General features: G+C 37.9%; 2 protein-coding genes across 3 annotated transcripts; one reads left to right on the forward strand and one right to left on the reverse strand.

Moving 5' to 3' along the window:
- The first annotated feature begins 7583 nt into the window (after positions 1-7583).
- LOC133745927 (protein STICHEL-like 2) lies at positions 7584-12365 on the forward strand. 2 transcript variants are annotated; one of them, XM_062174089.1, is made up of 6 exons: positions 7584-9307; positions 9434-9680; positions 9832-9999; positions 10108-10419; positions 10503-11217; positions 11467-12365. In XM_062174089.1, the coding sequence occupies exons 1-6, from the start codon at positions 8057-8059 to the stop codon at positions 11528-11530; spliced, it is 2757 nt and encodes a 918-aa protein (XP_062030073.1). In that variant the 5' UTR covers positions 7584-8056; the 3' UTR covers positions 11531-12365. The 2 variants fall into 2 exon arrangements, with proteins under 2 accessions (XP_062030073.1, XP_062030072.1); XM_062174088.1 differs by having other exon boundaries at positions 9832-10419.
- A 227-nt stretch (positions 12366-12592) lies between these two features.
- LOC133745928 (peroxisomal nicotinamide adenine dinucleotide carrier-like) lies at positions 12593-18257 on the reverse strand. The gene is made up of 11 exons (XM_062174090.1): positions 18106-18257; positions 17936-18022; positions 17771-17845; positions 17179-17309; positions 16909-16963; positions 16423-16575; positions 14183-14251; positions 13996-14103; positions 13672-13740; positions 13322-13376; positions 12593-13028 (listed from the first exon to the last, which is right to left on the reverse strand). The coding sequence occupies exons 1-11, from the start codon at positions 18184-18186 to the stop codon at positions 12838-12840; spliced, it is 1074 nt and encodes a 357-aa protein (XP_062030074.1). The 5' UTR covers positions 18187-18257; the 3' UTR covers positions 12593-12837.
- Between the last annotated feature and the right edge of the window lie 3844 nt (positions 18258-22101).

The following is a 22101-nucleotide window of genomic DNA, read 5'->3' on the forward strand; positions in this document are numbered from 1 at the left end:
CCTAAATCCCAATAGAATCACCAATGAATCTGTAATTACCGGATGGAACAAAATTGATAGAGTTTGAGTAATGACAGTTATTCAAACAAGCAACAACACAAATAAAAGAACACAAGAATTGCTGACGCAGTGTAAACCTCTCCACTGAGGAAACTTCACTGCGTGGCTTTTAACGTAGCCAATACGAGAATCAAATCCAATATGAATCAAATCGTTATAGATCACAAGTAGTGGTATTCAACACAACCACATTGACTAGCAACAATGCTAACTTGCTCACAACTGTAAAAGACCTATTCTAAACAACTATGAAGCAATCTGTATAGATGAAGAAATCTGGACACGCCTTCAGATTCAATCTTGCCTTGAAGCTTCACTGATCTCAATCACATATGCAAGTGATGAATGCAGTGAACAAGCAGTATGATCAATCAATCAAACAAACAATGAGAGTTTTGTAAAACAGTTAGTGCAGACTATGCAGCACAATTAAAATTCTCAATCAAAAACTCTAACTGCCACAATGCAGTTTCAAAACCTTTTATAGAAGATAAAGACTCCCCCTCAATCCAATCACATTAATCACAAATTGAGATAAGCTTGGAAGGTTTTTTAAACACATCGTGAGACTCAACTAATCCTTACGGATATCATGTAACTGTCATCTCTAAGGAAAGTTATCTGATATGCAATCATAACCATTCTAAATGCAGATACGATTTCCTGAACTTCTTTCCTTAAACATTATAAGATAGCAATTAGTTTAGTCTCACAATATATGCATCAATCACATGCAAATTGATATGATATGCAAATTAAAAGCTCTCTAAACCTAGACCATATTTTCAGAATTATATGGAGGAAAAAGAATCGTGTACAATCAATGCGCCTAACCCTAATTGATTCCTATTAGGAAAAATCTTTTTAACAAAAGATTGCCAATTAAAATAAACAGAGCTAAATCAATTAGGTCTTCAAAGGGATGTGTTTTAACTGGTGGAAAATATCTTTGCATAATAAAATTTAAGAATAGAAAGATACTTTCCAAAAACAAACTTCCTAAAACCTAGGACTGACTCAAAAATTGCAACACAGGTTGCAATCCCAATGCATATGCTGACTCATGAGATGCATTTACCTGTAACGTATTTGAGACCAGTATTAGGCCCTTTTCCAGCTTCTTCAGTGATGAATTGTCATGATATACTTCACTAGCTTTGTATGGGAATGCCAACAAATAACATGTACAAAATCTTGTACTTACAATCTCCCCCTTTGGCATTCCTATACAAAACACATCTAATTAATGCAAACTCCCCCTCAACAAGTACTTGAGGATCCTCACTTGGGAAGAAGCCTGCAATTCCTGTAACACTTATCACACACACCTTGTAAAAAGCAAGTTAAAGATAAGACATAGGAATGTCAACGCAATTTCAAGATCAATATCAAAAGCTTTAAACAATCAAAGCACAAGTTGATCAAATTCACCAATAATCTCCCCCTTTTTGTCTAGGAATGACAAAGGCAACATAATAAAACCGAACATGTAGACACAGCTTGTGAATGAACCCAAGAATACCAGCTCTTGTGCTGCTCGTACTTGAGTGAATAAATAGAGGAGCATGCAACAAGGAACAAAAGCACATACTTCAAATATTTCATTCCGATATCATCATATTCCTTTGTCTTATTCCTTGCATGGGACTCAGAACCTCAACATTGGTATCTTCCCACTTCTATCAATCTCTATGTGCATGGCCTTCCCAATTTTCCAAAATTTAATGCAGCAGCCAACTCCAGAGCTTGCAAGAACCATCCATGAATTCATTGTCAAGTAGATAGAGGAAGATAACGAACTAGCTTCATCACACAACAACAGACTTCGAAGACAGCCCTTCCATAGACTTATTTTTGTTCCAAAACTGAATATCGTTTTTTTATTTATTTTTTTTATTATTTTTTTTTATATATATATATATCGAAAACACAAAACTAACAACCTAAAAATAGCAAAAAGGTTTCAATTTTCTTCCCCCCACACTTAAACCAAATATTGTCCTCAATGTTTGACAAATAATCACATGTAATGAAGAGATTTAAGTATAGAAAGAGAGAGAAAAGAAAACAACAAAAACAAGTATAGTTAAGAAAAGTAGAGAATGCTCCCTCTTGTAGACCTCCCAATGCACACGACCTTTGGAGACGAACTAAAGACACAAACCTCAAGGCTAATTAAGCCTTGACTTCCTAACATAAACTCCATGCCAAACATGCTCCAAAGGTACTCCAATAATGCTCAAAGACAATATGAAACATCACTTGTCACAAACTGATTTCAGCTAAAACCTTGCAGCAGTCCTACTTCCGAGGCTTATAGCTCATCCATTCAGAATCGGAATCCAAAGATCCTACTTGGAGATGAAATTTCATATTCAGGGCTTTCCGTACATATGTGGCGCGAATTCTAAGTCCAAGGGATGTGAAAACTAGAGACCTGCAAAGTTAGCAAAAAAATACAGAAAACTGTCAGAATGCTGACAGAATGTCCTTTGTCCATTCAAACCTGAATACCGGAAGCTACAGGGGTCACATTCAGAAACCCTTTGGTAGGAATGAAGTAGACATCTGGGGCTTCAAATACATATAAGGCTTGTCTCATTTGGACCCCGGGAAGTATCCCCTGTTTTGCACTTTATGTGGCTCAGCTGCCCAGTTTTCTGGTTTTCTGCCCTGACCTTTCTGTACTCAACTGGAGACTGCAGACTCATTAGAACTCAGAATTTCTATCTGTCAACTCCATTGGAAAATAGACTCCTGGGGCTTTTGATCCATGTATGGCACGTCTTCTGGTTCCAAGTGAGCTGTGAACTCTAGCCGTTCAAAATGAACCGATCCGCGAGCCAGAAAAACTGTTTCGGTCAACAGTGATCTTCTTCTATCTTTCCTCAACTATATGACCTGCACACACACTAAAAACATAAAAAGGAACCAGAAAAGAAGCAAAGAAATTGAAAAGAAGATTCAGGTAAACTCTAACACCCTTTTAACATAAAAGTTTCCTATGCCGTTGCCATCTCCTCATCCATTCATTGGATTGCCTCCCAATTAGTGCTTGGTTTCATGTCATACAAGCGCACTTTCATTTCCAAATTCATTGAACTTCTCATGTTCAGTAATCAGTGACCTATTCAATGACCTGATCGGCTTCACCACTGAAACCAAAATCATTTACACGGTTTTTGTCCACGGGATAGACCCATCTCTGGTATATGTATATCAGAAATATGATATCAACACGGAACACACAAAAAAGCGATGCAACATTGACATTTTTATGACAAATGCAACTTATGTAGTGGAAGCTATGTAGAAGGAGGATCACCAGTAGATGTTTCGCAATAGACACCAGCCCAAGAAGAATCAATCAGAGAAAGATAGTCCAAGTATCAATACTCCCCCTAAGTGTGATCATGTGATGAGAGATGCAAGGATGAAATGCAAACACACAATGAGTGGGTTGTATCCAAATGCTAAGAACAGATTTAATTCGCATAGCTTTTCCAACAAGAGCAATACCACTTAATCATAAACAAGAGTGCAACAAAATAAGTTCACACGAGTGAATTGATTCCGACAATCACAAGGTAAGATAGAGGGTGATCGAGTATTCTATACCTCTTGTTGTGAAGAGTGAACATATCTCAAGATGGGGTGTGTAATATTTGTTGAAACCTGAAAAGCAAGCCTCACATACGAAACAAATTTAAGCACGTAAACTATATTCCCCCTTATAACACCGTGTGGGCATGATTTTGAATTTTTCTTTTGGCCTTTCACACAAAGTAACATTTTTGCTCAAGAAGACTACGACCCATGTAACGAGTATTAAGCTAGCAGCTCCCAAGTCAGATGACTTTAGGGTACTAGATGTAACAAGGACATCCCAAAGAGCACATCTACTCGAGTCAATAGTCTCATAATCCACCGGGGTGACCAAACCATTCCCGTTTCTTCCCAATCCTCATATCGTTCGTCACGACCGAGGCCTGTTTACTTTGGCAATAGCCTGGCCATGCTCCATAAAACATTCATTTTTTTTTTTCAAGGAGCAGCAAAAATAAGGAAATATTCCGTACAAGAGTATTGAGAACAGGCCAACCAACAAATATGACTTACCACCACTTAGAGTATGTGTGCATGTGAGGATTCAAGGTGATAGAGAATATGTTGTTCAAGCTCACAATTACAGAGTGATGCAGGAACAAATTCAAAACATGCTAAGCAGCTCATTGCACACAGATTTAAGAAAAGGAGTAGAGCCCTCGTCAATCTAAGTTCAAATTAATCTGTCAGACACTTAGGGATACAAATCACAATCTTGAATTTCCAGAAACTGATCCTAACAATGCAAAAACGGAAATAATAATGCACCTATACTACCATGAAGACATACAACATGAATGCATGCAAAATGGATCAAGCGAAGTGAGAGTATCAATACTTAGAGCATCCACCAACGGTGCTTCTAAGTGATTCATATTGAGTTATGTCTAAAGGCCTAGTAAACGAATTAGACAATTTGTGTTCAGTAGGAACGAAAGCAAGCTCAAGCATATTATCAAGATTATTCATATGAGCAGAAAAACAATTATTTGAACCTTTTTTAATCCAGATTTGCTTCTGCTTCAAATTCTGCTCTTTGGGGATTGCAATCCTGCTAATCAACTTCAGATGCTCTTTCAGCTCTGCTTGCAGCGATGCAGTTGAGCCTATTTTTGATGCTTTCCTCTGATTTTGAGTGACCCTGCGGAGCATATTACATCTAGGACGTATGTGTCCCAATTTTCCGCAAAAATGACAAGTGGGAGTGAAATTTTTTGAGTTATGAACATACCTGGGCTGACGCACAGAGGTGTGACTGTCAGAACTTACCTGAGTTCTCCTTTGATGAGGTGGAGGTGCTGAATCAAATTTAGGCTTTTGAGGAAGAGTTGGGGGATGAGTTTCTTGGTCATTTGATGAGCTTGAGTGCACACTTGAGCTCACACCTTTCACAAAGTTAGAACGATTGATTTTTGCACCTTTTGTTTTTGCACCTTCATGCCGCAACCTTTTCTTGTTGGTGTGTGGTTTTTCAATTCCAATCATTTTGGAAACCAAATCTGACCCTATTGAGAATTTGTTGAACTTTTCTTGAGACTCTTCAAGCTTAACCTGCAAACTCTCAATTTTAGAGGTTAGTGAGATATTCAGATTTGATTGGGCTTTAACTTCAACCTGAAGGGTTTTAATCCTGTCAATCAACTCAATACGCTCCACCTCCCAATTTTGGGAATTCATCTTATCCTGCAAAATATCAATTTTGTCAGTGTAAGCAAAGCGTTCACCTTCCCATTTTTCTTTGCATGATTCAAGATTTAGCTCGGCCTTGATCTTTGCTTTTCTGATTTGCTCAATCTCGTTCTCAAGTTTAAGATTTCTTTTGAACATCACTCTTGAAGCTTTATACAGTTCCCTGCACTTATCATTAGTCTCATCATCTGATACATCAAAAATCTTACCTTTACTGTCGGAATCGTCAGATGCCTCATGATAAGGTGAGGAGATGAAAGCAATATTCTCTTCTTCATTCTCAGTTTGAGAATTTTCCTCACTGTCGCTCCAAGTTGACTTAAGAGCCTTGTTATTTCGTGAGCTATATTTTCTATTTCCACAATCAGAAGAGATATGACCAATACCACCACATTCATAACGTATAGGTTTTTCAACAACGCTTTTCTCTTTATCAAAATTATTGACTTTTGGGTTTTTGTCAATACGTTTTTCAGATAATTGCCCCCTTTTTGAATCTGATATACTTTTTGAAGTACTACCATAAGAGTTTTTATTTTTCAGAAATTTTTTAAACTCTTTGGTTAGTAAAGCTGAATCCACAGAATTACTATCATCCACATCTTTCATTTTAACAGAAGAGACAGCAAAATTTTGTACCTTTTTCTTAGGCTTGAACCTCATCATGATCTTCCATTGCGAGTAATCTTCACCATCAAAATATGGGGGACAATTTATCGAACTAGCAGCTCTGTCACATTCATGTTCCATCATGTCCTCAGATCTACTAAAAAGCTTTAGAACCCGCTATGATGCCAATTGTAATTACCGGATGGAACAAAATTGATAGAGTTTGAGTAATGACAGTTATTCAAACAAGCAACAACACAAATAAAAGAACACAAGAATTGCTGACGCAGTGTAAACCTCTCCACTGAGGAAACTTCACTGCGTGGCTTTTAACGTAGCCAATACGAGAATCAAATCCAATATGAATCAAATCGTTATAGATCACAAGTAGTGGTATTCAACACAACCACATTGACTAGCAACAATGCTAACTTGCTCACAACTGTAAAAGACCTATTCTAAACAACTATGAAGCAATCTGTATAGATGAAGAAATCTGGACACGCCTTCAGATTCAATCTTGCCTTGAAGCTTCACTGATCTCAATCACATATGCAAGTGATGAATGCAGTGAACAAGCAGTATGATCAATCAATCAAACAAACAATGAGAGTTTTGTAAAACAGTTAGTGCAGACTATGCAGCACAATTAAAATTCTCAATCAAAAACTCTAACTGCCACAATGCAGTTTCAAAACCTTTTATAGAAGATAAAGACTCCCCCTCAATCCAATCACATTAATCACAAATTGAGATAAGCTTGGAAGGTTTTTTAAACACATCGTGAGACTCAACTAATCCTTACGGATATCATGTAACTGTCATCTCTAAGGAAAGTTATCTGATATGCAATCATAACCATTCTAAATGCAGATACGATTTCCTGAACTTCTTTCCTTAAACATTATAAGATAGCAATTAGTTTAGTCTCACAATATATGCATCAATCACATGCAAATTGATATGATATGCAAATTAAAAGCTCTCTAAACCTAGACCATATTTTCAGAATTATATGGAGGAAAAAGAATCGTGTACAATCAATGCGCCTAACCCTAATTGATTCCTATTAGGAAAAAAAATTTTAACAAAAGATTGCCAATTAAAATAAACAGAGCTAAATCAATTAGGTCTTCAAAGGGATGTGTTTTAACGGGTGGAAAATATCTTTGCATAATAAAATTTAAGAATAGAAAGATACTTTCCAAAAACAAACTTCCTAAAACCTAGGACTGACTCAAGGATTGCAACACAGGTTGCAATCCCAATGCATATGCTGACTCATGAGATGCATTTACCTGTAACGTATTTGAGACCAGTATTAGGCCATTTTCCAGCTTCTTCCGTGATGAATTGTCATGATATACTTCACTAGCTTTGTATGGAAATGCCAACAAATAACATGTACAAAATCTTGTACTTACAGAATCCTTATATCGTTTTTGTTGGAAGTAAAGGATCCTTTACAACAGCCCCAACAACCTTAAAACTTGTAAGATTGATCGATTATTAGTGAACTTGTCCCTCCCACAAGCACCCAAAACATATCCTAACTTTAAATCCCCCTTCAAGTACATTAATCAAAGAATATATGAATCTTTCACTAATATTGCTTTTGTGATTGAAAATAAATAAGTGTCGAATAATCAGAAAATTGTCTACATTAGAAGGCTACAGTGAGAACAATGGACCTTGCATTCCTAATATGAAATCTACCATCCATTGTACTAACTATACTATTAAGGCATCTTAATAGGTATCTCTAACATTAGTCGACTTTTGGACACGAGGGATGGTGCCAAAACGGCAAAACTAATACACATAATAAAGGACTTAGAAGATCGTCCCTTCTCCAAGTGGAGGACTGTGTTATATGCATATATATTTTTCTAAATAGGAATTAGGAGACACTGAGATATCAACTTACGTACGACTGGGAGGATTAGGAGAGCCGGCCTTAACTGAAAATCACCAAGCTCTACGCTCACCAACCACTAAGATTGGCCGGCTAATAACTTCACTTCAAAACCCTCTAATGAGCAGCTTATTTTTGCTCATCGAATACGAGCCAATACACAAAAGCTACAAGTAAATGGCTACTGAAGCAATGAAAGTATTGAGAAAGCAAGCCAAGAACACTGAGAAGAGATGTTCAAGCTCAAGCTCCATAGTAGGAGGACACTCCAACGATCCACATCAAGCTCATTTACTGTGCGCAAACCAATTCTGCCAGTGTGAATCTCTGTCATTGAGTAGCAAGCTCACATATAATCCTGCTCCATCGAGTTCAATAGCTCCAACCCAGCAGCATTCGGAGCATCTGCAGCAGTCATTTCTTGCTTCATCGTCCACAAATCATCAGACTTCAAGAATGAAAGTGAAATCCCAACACAAAGAGGGGATTGTATCTTGGCAGTCATCCAAAATGCGCAGGGCCACTAGACGAATAAAGGTAATCAGTTTATTTAAAAGGTTGAATGATGGAACAAAGCGAAGCAACTTTCTGAGGGGCAATTGTCAAGACAAATCAAGGGAAGAAAATGATCATACCAGCCAGGACAAAGTATTTCACTTCGGCATAAATTCTGTTGAATTGAATAGCAGAGCCCAATGGAGCCTCTATACAGATAACTGCTACTTGAACCAAAATCTCAGCAACAAGTACCGACCACAGCATCTCAAGGACATTGCAGGCCATGAAATGGTTATTAAGGCCATAACCAATGCAATTCAGCAGAATAAGATTGCACCGCTTTATCTTTTCTATGGTGCAAGAGGCTCCGGGAAGACATCTATTGCTAGAATATTAGCATTGGCCTTGAACTGTGGATCCAGCTCATTTATCAAACCGTGCTGGAAATGCCAAGGATGCTCCAGAAGCCTTTCTATTATGGAGTTGTGTTCTGGAAGTACAGTTGCTGGATTCAAAAGGATTAGGAAACTCCTTCAAAGTATATCATCTTTGCAAGCAACACCAGGATTTAAGGTATTTATCCTTGAAGAGTGCGAATCGTTTAGTACAGAAGCATGGGACGAACTTTCAGGCATAGCAAATGGAGCTTACAATGCTGGTGTGGTATTCATCCTTATCACTACAAATGCAGACATGGTGCCTAGAACCATATCATCAAGATGTCAGAAATTCTTCTTTCCCAAACTCAGAGACAGTGATATCATGCTCAAGTTGACTAGAATTGCAGCCCAAGAGGGTATAAGGATTGAAAAAGAAGCAATCAGACTGGTTACTACCAAAGCACAAGGATCTTTGCGAGAAGCTGAAAACATATTAGACCAGCTGATATTACTGGGGCCAAAGATAACAAGTTCCATGGCACAACAGCTTGTAGGTGGTCCTTTCTTTAAAACTTTCTACTCTCTTGGGGTTCAGTATAACTAATGGGGTCAACTGACTTGCTCCTAAGCTCCTGATATGTGATTACTTTAACAGTAAATTCTGTTCTATTTGAAGGTAGGTCTTGTTCCACATGATAAGCTCACTGAATTGCTCACAATGGCACTTTCCGGAGACACTATGCAAACCCTGAGATGTGCAAGGCAGCTGATTGGAACTGGTATTGAACCACAAATGTTTGTATCACAATTGGTTTCGCACATCACCAACATGCTTTTCAGTGAGGCTGATGCTGTTCCTGAAACCTCTTCTTCTACTCACTTATCTACAGATAAGGAACTTCTGCAAGGAGGATCAGAGCACAGTAAGCTGCATCCAATAATTTTCATATCAGTATACATAAATCAAAACACACACACACACAATACACACGTATACATACATACACACAGTATAATCATACTTACATTAGAGGACATTTTTACATCATTTGATTCGTTTAACCAATATTGCAGAAAATAATCAATCAGTGGCACTGTGTTGTGCCTTACAAATATTAGCTGCAGTAGAGAAGCAACCCAGGTCTTCAACTGACCAAACCTTGCAGATATTTAATGCTCTTTTACAAATTGCTTCTAGAGATGCTTCCAGCAAAAGATCTTCTGGACCTGTCCTATCCCCAGGTGCGTTCAAGTGCATCATCCTCAGACATGCAATTTCTAGCTGGGAACAAAAATCAGTTTCATTAATTGAGTTGAAGTTGGCACAACTTATACCAGTTTTGTCTGCAGTAGCAGATTACAAGTCCAATGCAGAAATGGAGTTGCATAGCCTAACCCACAGCAGGTACTTGGTGAACCACATTGCCATCAGCAACACTGCTGAGCAACAAGAGATGGACAATACGAAACAAAAGTCTACCATCAAAAGCATTACGAAACAGACAAATTGCAGAGACAAGGCAGTTGATGGAGAGACCCACTTTACTTGCACCAGTGAAATGGAAGAAATTTGGCTAAACATGTTGGGCAGGATGCATAGTTCATATTTGAAAGACTTTTTGCGCCACAAAGTGAAGCTTGCATCATTAACTATAACTAGTGGTAAAGCACTTTTACTCTACACTAGCATATAAATATTACCAGCGTGAAATTTATACAGTTCCTTGCCTGTTTGACTTCAACAGCCAATGCAATTTTGCATTTGATGTTCAAAAGACCAGAAGACAAGCAGATCGCTCAGATGTCTGAAGAACACCTATCGGAGACTCTAGAGAGCGCTATAGGATGCCCAATTATTCTAAATATGAGCCTAGAGCCTGTGGACTTGAAAATCTCAGACGAAAACTCGGCCTCCAGTTATCAGACACAGCTAGTAGAGAGCAGTCATTTTAACCATGGAACAAAATTTGTTCCTGAACCTGTTTATGAAGTAGATCTTGGAGCTGCAATGCAACACAGTGGTCAGATGAAAACCTTCTCCTTAAACAGAGAGCAAGTTAAGGCCAACAAAGCTGATGGCTGCAAACTGATATCTAAAAGGCAAGACAAATACAGTACAAGCATAAAGGAGGAAACCATTGCTCAGCCACAGGAGACAACACCCTTCAATGATCTTTTAAGACAAAAGAACCAAGAGGATGCATCTATTGATTCGATAACAGATTGTTTGAGTTCTCTGATGGACACAACTCGTACAATGAGGACACAAAGGCCCCAGAAGAAGTGGTTGTCTGTATCCTCTGCTCAACGAAGTGACGCAAGCATTGAACCATACAGTCAAGATATATCGTTTGACAATGCAAAGACAAAGATAAAGAGAAGAGCAAAATCCCAAAAGCTTCCAAAAGCATTCTTTAAGGTTAAAGAACTTCATGATTCTCAAGATGGTCCAAGAAACAGGTACATACTAACTTAAAGGGCATTTCTATTAAAGCCTCCTAATTTTCTCAGTAAACACCTCCCCCCATTTTTTCTAAACAAAAATGTCAGTTATGGTGATGAAAAAACCTTGAAATTAACATTTCTTCCTCCAAGGGGAGGGAGGATTCCCGAGCAAAAACAGGGGCAAAGATGAACCAATACTACTAATTATTATCATTATTATATTCATGAGTAAAGGTACTGAAAAAGACTGATATCACTTTGTAGAGGCCTGCACTGCAGCTGGAGTTGCAAGGATATATGCTGTCAGCAAAAACAAAAAATCACATAGCATGATCATCAATCATGCATTTATCACTTCTACAGGTGAGAGGTTGAAAATCAGTACACTACAACCCAAGTCCTCATTCCGTAGATTAAATAACGTTAATACTTGTATGATTTCTTAGTGTTCTACAAAGGCTATGGTTCAACATAGCATATAAGTAGTGCATAAAATTTCAATAATTTGTCTCTATACTAGATATAGAGAACAACTTTGATGGAACCCTATCCATGAATACTTGTTATTGTATAAATGTCAAGTTCCTATATGTTGAACATGCATTTTCACAAGTATGGTTCAGTATATTTTCCCACCATAATCTTCATTGTAACTCGTCAGATTTCAATTATGGAATCAAAACCTGCCAAATTCAGAGTGTAATATATATATATACTCGTATCGTATGGACCAACTTGTCAAAACAAAGCATCATCCATAAATTGGTAAGAAATATCAACTCCAAGACTTTCACTCCCTCAAAAGTTCCTTATCCACATGATTAGGGAAGAACAAAGGTAGTTCATGGTTCTTCCTGATTTATTATATCACTGCTATGGGTGATCAAGACCATTCAAGTCTCACTTTTGTTTCATAACACAGTTCCATTGCTCATCAGTTTCAGGCAACCTCTTCAACAAATTCCAGCAAATAAAGAAGGTTCTAGATCCAAACATCGCTTAGATTACACTAACCAAGGGCATGATAATAAATAAAAAATTGGAAGAAGCAAATATAATATTACTGTAAAAATATTGTTCTGTAGATGCTAGAAGCTGAATTAAGAACTTTCTCCCAGTCCACTTAAGAGGTAAAAAAGAATACAAAGTCCATATGCCTTGTTTTATAATCATAAGCAATAAAGTAGAAAATTTGGTAATTCCACAGTAAAGTGACACCAGAGGATGGATAATGACTAAATCTAAGAAGCTGATAAATGCAATTTTGTCACTAAAATAAATATATTAATTAATTTAAAATAAAAATAAATAAAAAACAAGGACCAAGGTAGTTTAAGAACATCAGAATTTACAAAGTATGATGAACTCTCAAACTGATCTGGTATGATGGTTTGCGAAATTAAATATCACATCATCAAAATTCACTTTCCAATGTTCTGTAAAATCAGATGGAATAAGCATCACATTATGAGTCTTTGACCCATGTGATGTCCTAGAATGTGTAACTAATGTGTGTGTGTGTACGTATATGCGTCTTCAAATGTAACTAAGCTGGTCACTTGGCTGCAATACCAAATTATAAATATTGTACATTTTAATTAAGGACACAGTTTTCATCTTACATTTATCAAGTAATCATTTTGCTGAACTAAACAGAACTTTATTGCATTTATCTTCCAGCACCATGTAAACCTTGACAAATTCCTCCTTAACCATAAAAAGTACAGATGCTGCAAAAACACTCTGTACTATCTTTGTGCTCATCCCTTTGTAAAAGCTAGGCAATCCTTCATACTGGATCATCTTCAATATGGCATCAAAAGTACCTGTGTTGCAAATATATCATGTATAATCTGTATTATAAAAATGGTTGATGCTAAACATGCAAAATAGAGAGAAACCAAGTGAAACTCTCTGCCTCTCAGTTATCCAGTCAAAATGTTGATTCCTTTTTATCTCCACGAAGCTCAATATCCAGATGAGATATGTATAAAGACAGGAATTCAACAAAGAAAGGAAGATAATGATAGTGCGGTGATGAGAGCTATGATCATAATATTTAAAAAAGATCAATCTATTTGAACAAGATTGATGTGTCTATAAACTATCAATTACAAACCTGAGTATCTTAGTGAAACATTCCCACCGATCTCCTGCTTTGCTTGCAACCTTGACTGCATAGGCTCATGGGACGCAGCTTATTAGAAATTTATCAAGAAGAGGCTTCAAAGATTACTAACAAGTGCAAAATCAGACTCCTGAGACTAGGATAGACAATTTTTGATATATGGCCAAAGGAGACTTGTTGGTGGGACAAATAAGTAGAATCACGATTCCCCTGGCCTAGTCTTAATGTGATTAAATATTGTATAAACTTTCTTACATGAAGTGAAATTCAGCAGTAACATTCAACTATTTTACTTTTTATATCCTTCAAAAGATGCAAATAACACGAGTACTGAAGTTTACCTTGACAACTAACAATGGATATGTTGTGACAGTTGCTCCTAGTTTCGCCAAGGCCCCTAAAAAGAAAACCTATCCACAAAAAATGTAATATATATGAGAAATGTATATGACATATAGATATGTCCATATGTGCGTGTGTGTGTGTAGAGAGAGAGAGAGAGAGAGAGAATCTAAACGACTCTTATTAGGTTAAATAGATTACTGTTGTGATATTCCTAATGATGATACCAATCATATGGACTCCTGGTGCCAGATTAATAGGAATTAAGAGAAAATGAAAACCTAAACAGGCTTTCAAAACCATCATTTAAATAGATCTTATACCTCTAAAGCAGTTATATTTTTCCTTCCCTGCTTGCTGGTAGCACGTTTTTCCCTTAGACGCTTTAACGAGCCTTCATAAATCATAAATTGTATTGCAGGGTTGCAAACCTACCAACAGAAACATTCATTACTCTAGAAATAAGTCATAGTGCATCAACAATCTATTCAATAGTAAAAAAAATCTAACCATAATAAGTGTTGGAACAATGCCTTTCCAAAATCCAGTAATTCCGGCTTCAGTGTAAACCTCGTGGACCTATAAATGTGTGCAGAATATATGAGAAGCAAAAGAAAGAAAGGGGAAAAAAAAATTAATGATATCGATGCCACTGATAATGGTGGTCCTAGTGATTATAGACCGCTAACTTAACCATTTATCCTTTGCATTACATATCCTTGAGGTCAAGTTGGCACATTCCTTAATGAACTGGAGCCAAGCCAAAGCTAAGACAGCAGAAAAATTCCAAACAAGTCTTATGTTGCACAGCAGAAACAATACTTATGAAGACACAGGCACATGCTTTCCTGCTAAAGGTCTAGTCTCAGTACATAGAGCAACTTACAGTTTATGCCAAGCACAACACAGAAACTGGGAGGGTACCAATCTGAAATATGATGACATGAATGCATGTATTTTCAAAAATGGACTTGATAACAAGCATTAAAAAAAAAAAGAAAAAAAAAAAAAGACAATTCTGCTATCCATACCGACTTAATCACAGTTAGCACACTGCAACCCAAAGTACTTTGGCCTCTTTTCCTTTTCCAAAAGCATAAGGCTTTATAATAGATCAACCCTCCCTGCTGAACTTGCCCAAATCAGCCCGACCTCTCTAAATAAAAATACTACAGACTTCACTGTGCACAAATACATGATGAACACTATCCCCCCTGCAGCTTGCACAAAACATAACAGCAGTTCAGTCTCCTCCTTTTATGAACATCACAAGTATTCACCCTCCCATGAGCCACAAGCCATCCCAAATCCTTGACCTTAGGAGGAATCTCAACTTCCCATAAATATTTTGCTGGAGGAAAGATTGGATCTGAATTAGAGTCAAATGAAAGGATTTGCAAGAGAAAATTTCAGAAGACTCCAGCTTCCATTTCCTTTCATCCAGTTTGGAAGCCACAAATCTTACTCTTTCTAATGCAATCAACAAAGAGGATAACTCCCTTACCTCTTCATGATTCGAATTCCTTCTAAAGCCAGTATCCCAACTCAAATATACAAACCTTAACTAACAGCCTTAAACAGATTATGAAATAAAATATTCTAATTCAAAATCATAACCACAATATGATTCTCTAAAACTCCTCTGAAGCTGGAGCATAGATGATATCTGTTTCCAGCTTGTTACATTTCTTAAGACATGATAAAGAACTTAAAACACAAAAAATAATATATATATATATATATATATATATATATATATATATATGAAGTCCTTGAATTAATATATTAATATATCTATATCTATATATTGCTTGAATGTTTGATCATGCCTTTTTGACCTTGAATTCCTTTAAATATAATCTTCAATACTCCAAACACTCCCCACTCCAGTTGATAAGTGATCAATATCTCAGTTTTGAACCAAACTACAATATTTTCCAATGCCGAATGGTTGAAAAACTACTGAATCTTTTTCCCACCAAAAACAATACGGGCATCATATACCTATAAACCAGATAACATTATTTTCCCTTTACACACATCATGTGTCTTCGCGAAACAAGAAAGGCAAACTTTGCATGTGCCTCGCCACAACACTTTTGAGACACATAGGTTGTCATAATAAAAGGAATAGACTTTGGTTCCCATCTTACCCATTTTCTAAGTTAAGAGATGCTAATAATGATGAAATTGTAAATTAGCTCAAATATACAGTTTCCTAGTTTGATTAGGGGCATGATTAGTTTCTAATTATGATTAGGGTTCTTCTCTATTTAAACCATTTTTAGATTATGATCAATGGCTCTCTGCTCTCATTTATCTCCCTTTTTCTCAAAATTTAATTTATTCAAAGGTGTTAATGACAGTGGGATGCTTCAGTCATCGTGTTCCAATAGGTTTTTAGGCTACTTAGTCGGATGATCCTAAAGAATAGTTGTGAACTGAATGGAAGGGTTAGATCAGACTAATATACAAACACATATATGTGTTTGCACGTGCACTGAATTGTTTGAGCACAATTTCCCACTTATTTATTTAAGTTTTATATTGGAGATTTTCAATTTCAGCATATGTGATTACTGTGCATATATAAAAACTGTTTCACTAGAAGAATTTCGCAACCATAACGTTTATGGATTCAGGGTTTAACGCATCTACTTCAGGATCCCAATGCAAATGATGTTGACTGAATGCTTAAATAAATTTATCATTGTTCATGAAAAATTCACAACAGAAATAAATTTGCTTACCGCTTGCAAAGTTCCATATGGACGGGGTTTTATTGAATCAAGTTCAGCCAATTTGTGTTGTAATTCAGAACCCGTCAAACCATTTTCAGAAGCTTCCCTCAACAGAGCGTCCTTTCTTTCCTCCATGATTTTTCTCTCAGCTTGAGTATGTGTCTTCAAGAGAAAAAGAAAAGGAGTCAAACTATGTAGGCTTTGATACAATACGAAGCGACTTGCACTGGAAGAAAGCATCTAAAGATCACGAAGTCATTCCTTTCAAAAACAAGATTCTAAAGTCATTATATTTTGAAGACAGAAATGTCTTCTTAGGGAAGTGAGTTATATTTGCCTTCTTGAATGCTCTTTGAAATGCTGTTATATTATAATTCCACAAAACTGAGTATACAGATAATGAGACAGACAAAAGGGCTGGTCACAAGAACGTTTACAGACTGCAACCGAGGTTGTTAACAGATTAGTTTATGTGTACTGAAAATGCGAATGCACCTGCATACGAGTCACCAGAACCCATATAGGAATTGTCAGCAGCACGTTCAAGGAACTGCAAGGTAATACATGAGTAAAAAAATTTATATCAGAAGACCAAGTCATTATAGGTTATCACTGAAAAGAGCTAAATGCCAGTTCAATGAGCTTAGATTTAATGATCGAAAATGGCTCCACCATGTCTCTCCCATGCTCCAAACTCCCTTAGGATGTATGTTCAGTAAGGAATGAAAGAAAAAGCTTTCTCTATAAGAAAGGATTTAACTTTACCCAGCCAAGGCTGCCACACTAAGCCAAGAAAACATCCCAATAGTACCATCCCCACGTCCTTTGACTTTGCGGGCAGCAGCGATGGCCTCAGCCTTGTTTTTAAACACTTGATAAAAATAGTAATAAATGCCCTGCCAGCAAGAAAAAGAGCGCTTTAACACATATAACACAGACCATTACAATAAGTAGGAGCCACCATTGTTTTCCTGTAGTAACATACTATAATATTCACACACTTTTGTCGCAAGCATTACAGTGAGTTAACATATCCTAACTTTTGTAAAACAGAAACCACGAAATCCAACTTGAACATATCCACGTATATGTTCGAATTCGTTTTCCAGGTTAACAAAATAATGATTAAACTTCATCCTCGGGTGTGTCTACATCCGATCCTCATACAATGAGTTGTTAGCTGTTTGTATATATCTTTACTCGAACCACTGAGAATCAATATATTTATAATGTCTTTTAACAATAGCAAAAGAAGAAAAAACAAGAACAAAGCGTATGCTGCACATTGCTAATTCCATTACTCTATCCAAATCATGTAGATTATGAGAAAAAAAAAAAAAAAAAAAAAAAGAGGAACCTGTGAAGCGGCAGTGCCGAGCAAAGAAGGCTTAAGGCCACTGTAGAGTCCTCCCCAACCGTCGGTTCTTATAACCTGACACAATTACAGTAAAAAACTAAGGTTGAAGAAAACGAATTTGAATGAAATGAGGACGATTACTAGTGGAACGATTGTGATTATTACATGGAGAATTTGTAGAAGAGTTCCAAGGCGTTTGGAAGTAGCTAAGGATTGCTTGGCGACTCTCTCGGTCTGTTCGCGCGTATTGACCTGCAGTTGACCGCGAAGAGACAGTCAAGGATTGATTGAGCTCTGAAATCTAGAGAGAGAGAGAGAGAGAGAGAGAGAGGTACAGTTTGGAGAGGATAAGTGATAATCTGGGCAATGATGCCACCTCCGGCGCCGGCTAGCCCATTCGCCACAGCGTTCGACATTCTTTCTTTCTACTACTCTGAGCTTTCCAACTGCCCAGAACACGGCAAGTTTATTATCTTGCTTATTTTAAGGGATGACTGAATTTACTTTTTACCCACAGTTAAAACATTTCAACGAGCCTTTCAAAAAAAAAAAAACATTTCAACAAGATTTTCTTTTTTCTTCTCGGGAAGGAAAAATAAGAGTCACAATCGTGTGAGCTGAGCTTGTCTAAACTTTTGAGTGAGAAGACACTTCTAAAGATAAAGTGGATCTATTTATTTTCTTTGTAATAATTGATTCAAAGACATTTATTACGAAATTAATTTTCCTCAACACGTTAAACATAACCACTATATGATTATAACATTTTCGTTTGACATAAATCAACAAATAATGAATTTCCTATTATCACTTCAAAATATCCTCATCTTTTTTCTTGCTTTAGAGTTTAGACCTTGGATCAAAGTGGCCCCGAATTATTTGCACAATTGCACCACACTTTCATTCTAATCACGAGTTAGTATGTTGCTACCAGATTGATGCCAAATATACGACATCAAAATTCAACTTGACAAAATCATTGGAAGGAAATTGTCGATGATGTGATGAAAGCATCTAAATTAGATGCTGCTTTTGTTAAGGAAATTAGAATAATTCCCGTCAAGGCTCACAGAGTAGACTGATAGAAAAGTAACAAACCACAATACAAGCAACAAGAGAACACCGAGATTTAACGAGGTTCAGCATAAATCTATGCCTACGTCCTCCCGAGAGATACCCGTTCTTCACTATGAGAATAATTACAGTACAAGATATATTGAGCTAAATCACCATAACCCAAACCCATAACCCTTGTACACCCACACTCATAGAATTTCCCAAGAACTCACTCTCACCCAAGAGCTGTATTCACTCTTGACATCTCTGCTCCCTTACCCAAGAGATATACACTCTCTTGTTGATGATCGCATGCACCGACCATACCTTGGTTTACTACCCATGCCCTCTATATATAGGCACCCCAATTATAATCCAATTGGTAGTAGGAAAACCAAACCTTCTTGTACAGGAGAAAGATCCTACTCCTTATAGGAATAAACTTTGACATCAACCATGTCCAATTAGGAAGACTAACCAAGTCCAACTAGGACTTGCCTTTCCTAATTAATTCTCATCACATCCTAACAATCTCCACCTTGATGAGAATGCCATGCAAAATTCCCTTGCACCATCTTTAACCATTGGCCTTTTTTTGTACCAGCAACACATAGCCTGAATCAAATTGTGGTTCTCCCTGATTCGTAACGGCCAATCCTATGTGTAAATGCACCGAGTCAACAATCAACAGCTGACTCTGAAGAGGGACCTCAAAACAACCCCTTCCCTAGCAGGATTTCCTTCTCACCATCATCTGAACTCGGAAACTTGTCAACGACGTCTCTGCTGTACCCGCAAACGAGACTCGCTTATGTGCACTCATGTTTCCCATTATCCATTGAGGTCTGACATACCAGATGATACCTACCACACTGTTCTCCCTGTATGAGGACCGTACCGCCATGTGTGATTTTTTCGGCTCCACCTGCTATAAACACTTATAGCCTTTGGAAACCAACTAGCTCCTGAATATCAAATTCCTCTGTAACTTTGGGACATTGTCACACCACCCAAAGTACTCCAATCCCAAATCTAATATCCAGTCAAAGAACTTGTGTCACCTATGGAGATTGTGAGAGCATCTCCATATGAAAATCGGTTTCTGCTACAGCAATGCCATCCAAGCCTTTCGCTTCATATGACCCTAGTCACGACACTTGTAGCATTCCTGCCTCTGGATTTAGACCTGCTATGATCACTAAATCCCCGACAGTTTTCCGTGCATTATCCGCTGTCTTCTCCGGTTTCACATCCTTTCCCTTCAACACTTTACTAAGCCCCGTTGAACTAGGATGTCTTTCACTCACTTATACCCAAAGAGTGAAACTTCCTTTTCTGTCAAACTACTCCACCTCAAACTATGAGGCAATACTTGAAGCCATGACGAACAACCACGATCAACATGCAAACCTTCGGCGAACGAATACCACGAACGACGAACAAGCACGATCGCTGACACCACGAACCACCTTAGTGAGATATACACTCTCACCAACCATCATTCCCTTGAGTCATATCCTGGTCTCTTGCAACTCCACCTTTGATTAGGATTTTTCCTGAGTCTAGCTCTCACCACCTAGCCTCCGAGTCACTCCACCTATCGACTACCTTCGATTAGGACTTTCTTGAGTTTCTGACCCGCTCCACGTTGGTAGAAATTTTCCTCGAGCTGGCTCCACCTAATGCACTTTTGAGTTAACACCTTAACCATCTAACTGACTCCACCTTGAATGATGAGGTGTCCCAGCTGAACCTTCGGCTCTGATACCACTTGTTAAGGAAATTAGAATCATTCCCGTCAAGGCTCACAGAGTAGACTGATAGGAAAGTAACAAACCACAAGACAAGCAACAAGAGAACACCGAGATTTAACGAGGTTCAGCATAAATCTATGCCTACGTCCTCCTGAGAGATACTCGTTCTTCACTATGAGAATAATTACAGTACAAGATATATTGAGCTAAATCACCATAACCCAAACCCATAACCCTTGTACACCCACACTCATAGAATTTCCCAAGAACTCACTCTCACCCAAGAGCTGTATTCACTCTTGACATCTCTGCTCCCTTACCCAAGAGATATACACTCTCTTGTTGATGATCGCATGCACCGACCATACCTTGGTTTACTACCCATGCCCTCTGTGGTGACCCGAGAGGGGGGTCCCACAGCGCCGCGATTCCGAGCCAATGAGAAACCGACATGTCACGAATGGCATCCCGATAACTCATTAACCCGAAAACGCAAGGCCTTTTGGGTTTGGACTGTTGGTTCACAAAACACTTTCTTGGACAAATCATTCTAGCAACCTAACAACAGATTTTCAAATGCGGAATTCAAAGTGGGCTAAAGGATTTGGGCTTATAATAGGAGCCCAATTTGGAAAATAACAAATCACTAAGTAAATACAAGTATGAGAGACGCGCCCCAGGGTTACGGGTCTCCCAAAGTTTTGTAAATAAGTGAGTAGAAAACAAACAATTAAATAAGAAGTAAATAGGTAAGTTACTTCAAAATCCGATAAGGGACCAAAACCATCTCTTGATAAAGCTAAAGAGAAATGCGCCAAGCCGGGTCATGTGCCTCCCCTGTACGCTTCCCGACCACATGCTCGAAACCTGCACACTATAGTAGGGGTGAGCTTTCGTCCTCGCATGCCCAATAGGGGCCGACCCAACCATGCTAGGTTTGAAAAATAATATACTTGAAAATATTACTACATAATATTGTGCACGTTTATCGAAAAATGCTTTAAGAAAAGTGGCAACCACAAACATTCGTTTTCTTTCATAAAACATGTGCAGTATGCTTCACACACTTGGAGCTCCGAGATACTTACCTGCCGGCTAAAATAAGATAAATCAGTGACCGACCTGGTTCGTCCTGAGTACGAGAACCAGCCAACTACTCTGTAGTCTTTGTGACTACAAGTAGCGAAAGTGTCCATTTCCTGGCTCTGAGTCTCCTATGACTGGTTCACTGTCTGTACTTACCTTTCCCCGACAAACATAGGAGCACAGCCCCCTCCGGAGGTTCACGGTTATCGACACCGTGGGATCCCTAGGAATCAACGCGTCTAGGTCCCATTCACTTTCAGGTCACAAACATACAAAGGGTACAGTATCTCAACATGCAAGTCTAGCCTCGGTTTTCGCAATCAACAATTATCAGCTCTGAAAACACATGTATCACGAGGCATCGACTGATGAACAACCAAAAACGTTCTTGCAGGCAACATACTATCATAGTATAGCATTCCACATATACTGAAA

The sequence above is a fragment of the Rosa rugosa genome, chromosome 4, assembly GCF_958449725.1.
Source record: "Rosa rugosa chromosome 4, drRosRugo1.1, whole genome shotgun sequence".
Taxonomy (NCBI): Eukaryota; Viridiplantae; Streptophyta; class Magnoliopsida; order Rosales; family Rosaceae; genus Rosa; species Rosa rugosa.

Excerpts from the sequence above, each read along its gene's own strand:
- LOC133745927 (XM_062174088.1), top strand. The coding sequence starts at position 8,057 with ATGGCTACTGAAGCAATGAAAGTATTGAGAAAGCAAGCCAAGAACACT. Across the intron at positions 9,681-9,831 it reads GCAAGGAGGATCAGAGCACA|AAAATAATCAATCAGTGGCA; the intron begins GTAAGCTGCATC and ends CCAATATTGCAG. Across the intron at positions 10,420-10,502 it reads ATCATTAACTATAACTAGTG|CCAATGCAATTTTGCATTTG; the intron begins GTAAAGCACTTT and ends TGACTTCAACAG.
- LOC133745928 (XM_062174090.1), bottom strand. The coding sequence starts at position 18,186 with ATGTCGAACGCTGTGGCGAATGGGCTAGCCGGCGCCGGAGGTGGCATC. Across the intron at positions 16,964-17,178 it reads AGTGTGGCAGCCTTGGCTGG|TTCCTTGAACGTGCTGCTGA; the intron begins GTAAAGTTAAAT and ends ATTACCTTGCAG. Across the intron at positions 14,252-16,422 it reads CATATGGAACTTTGCAAGCG|GTCCACGAGGTTTACACTGA; the intron begins GTAAGCAAATTT and ends ACACATTTATAG.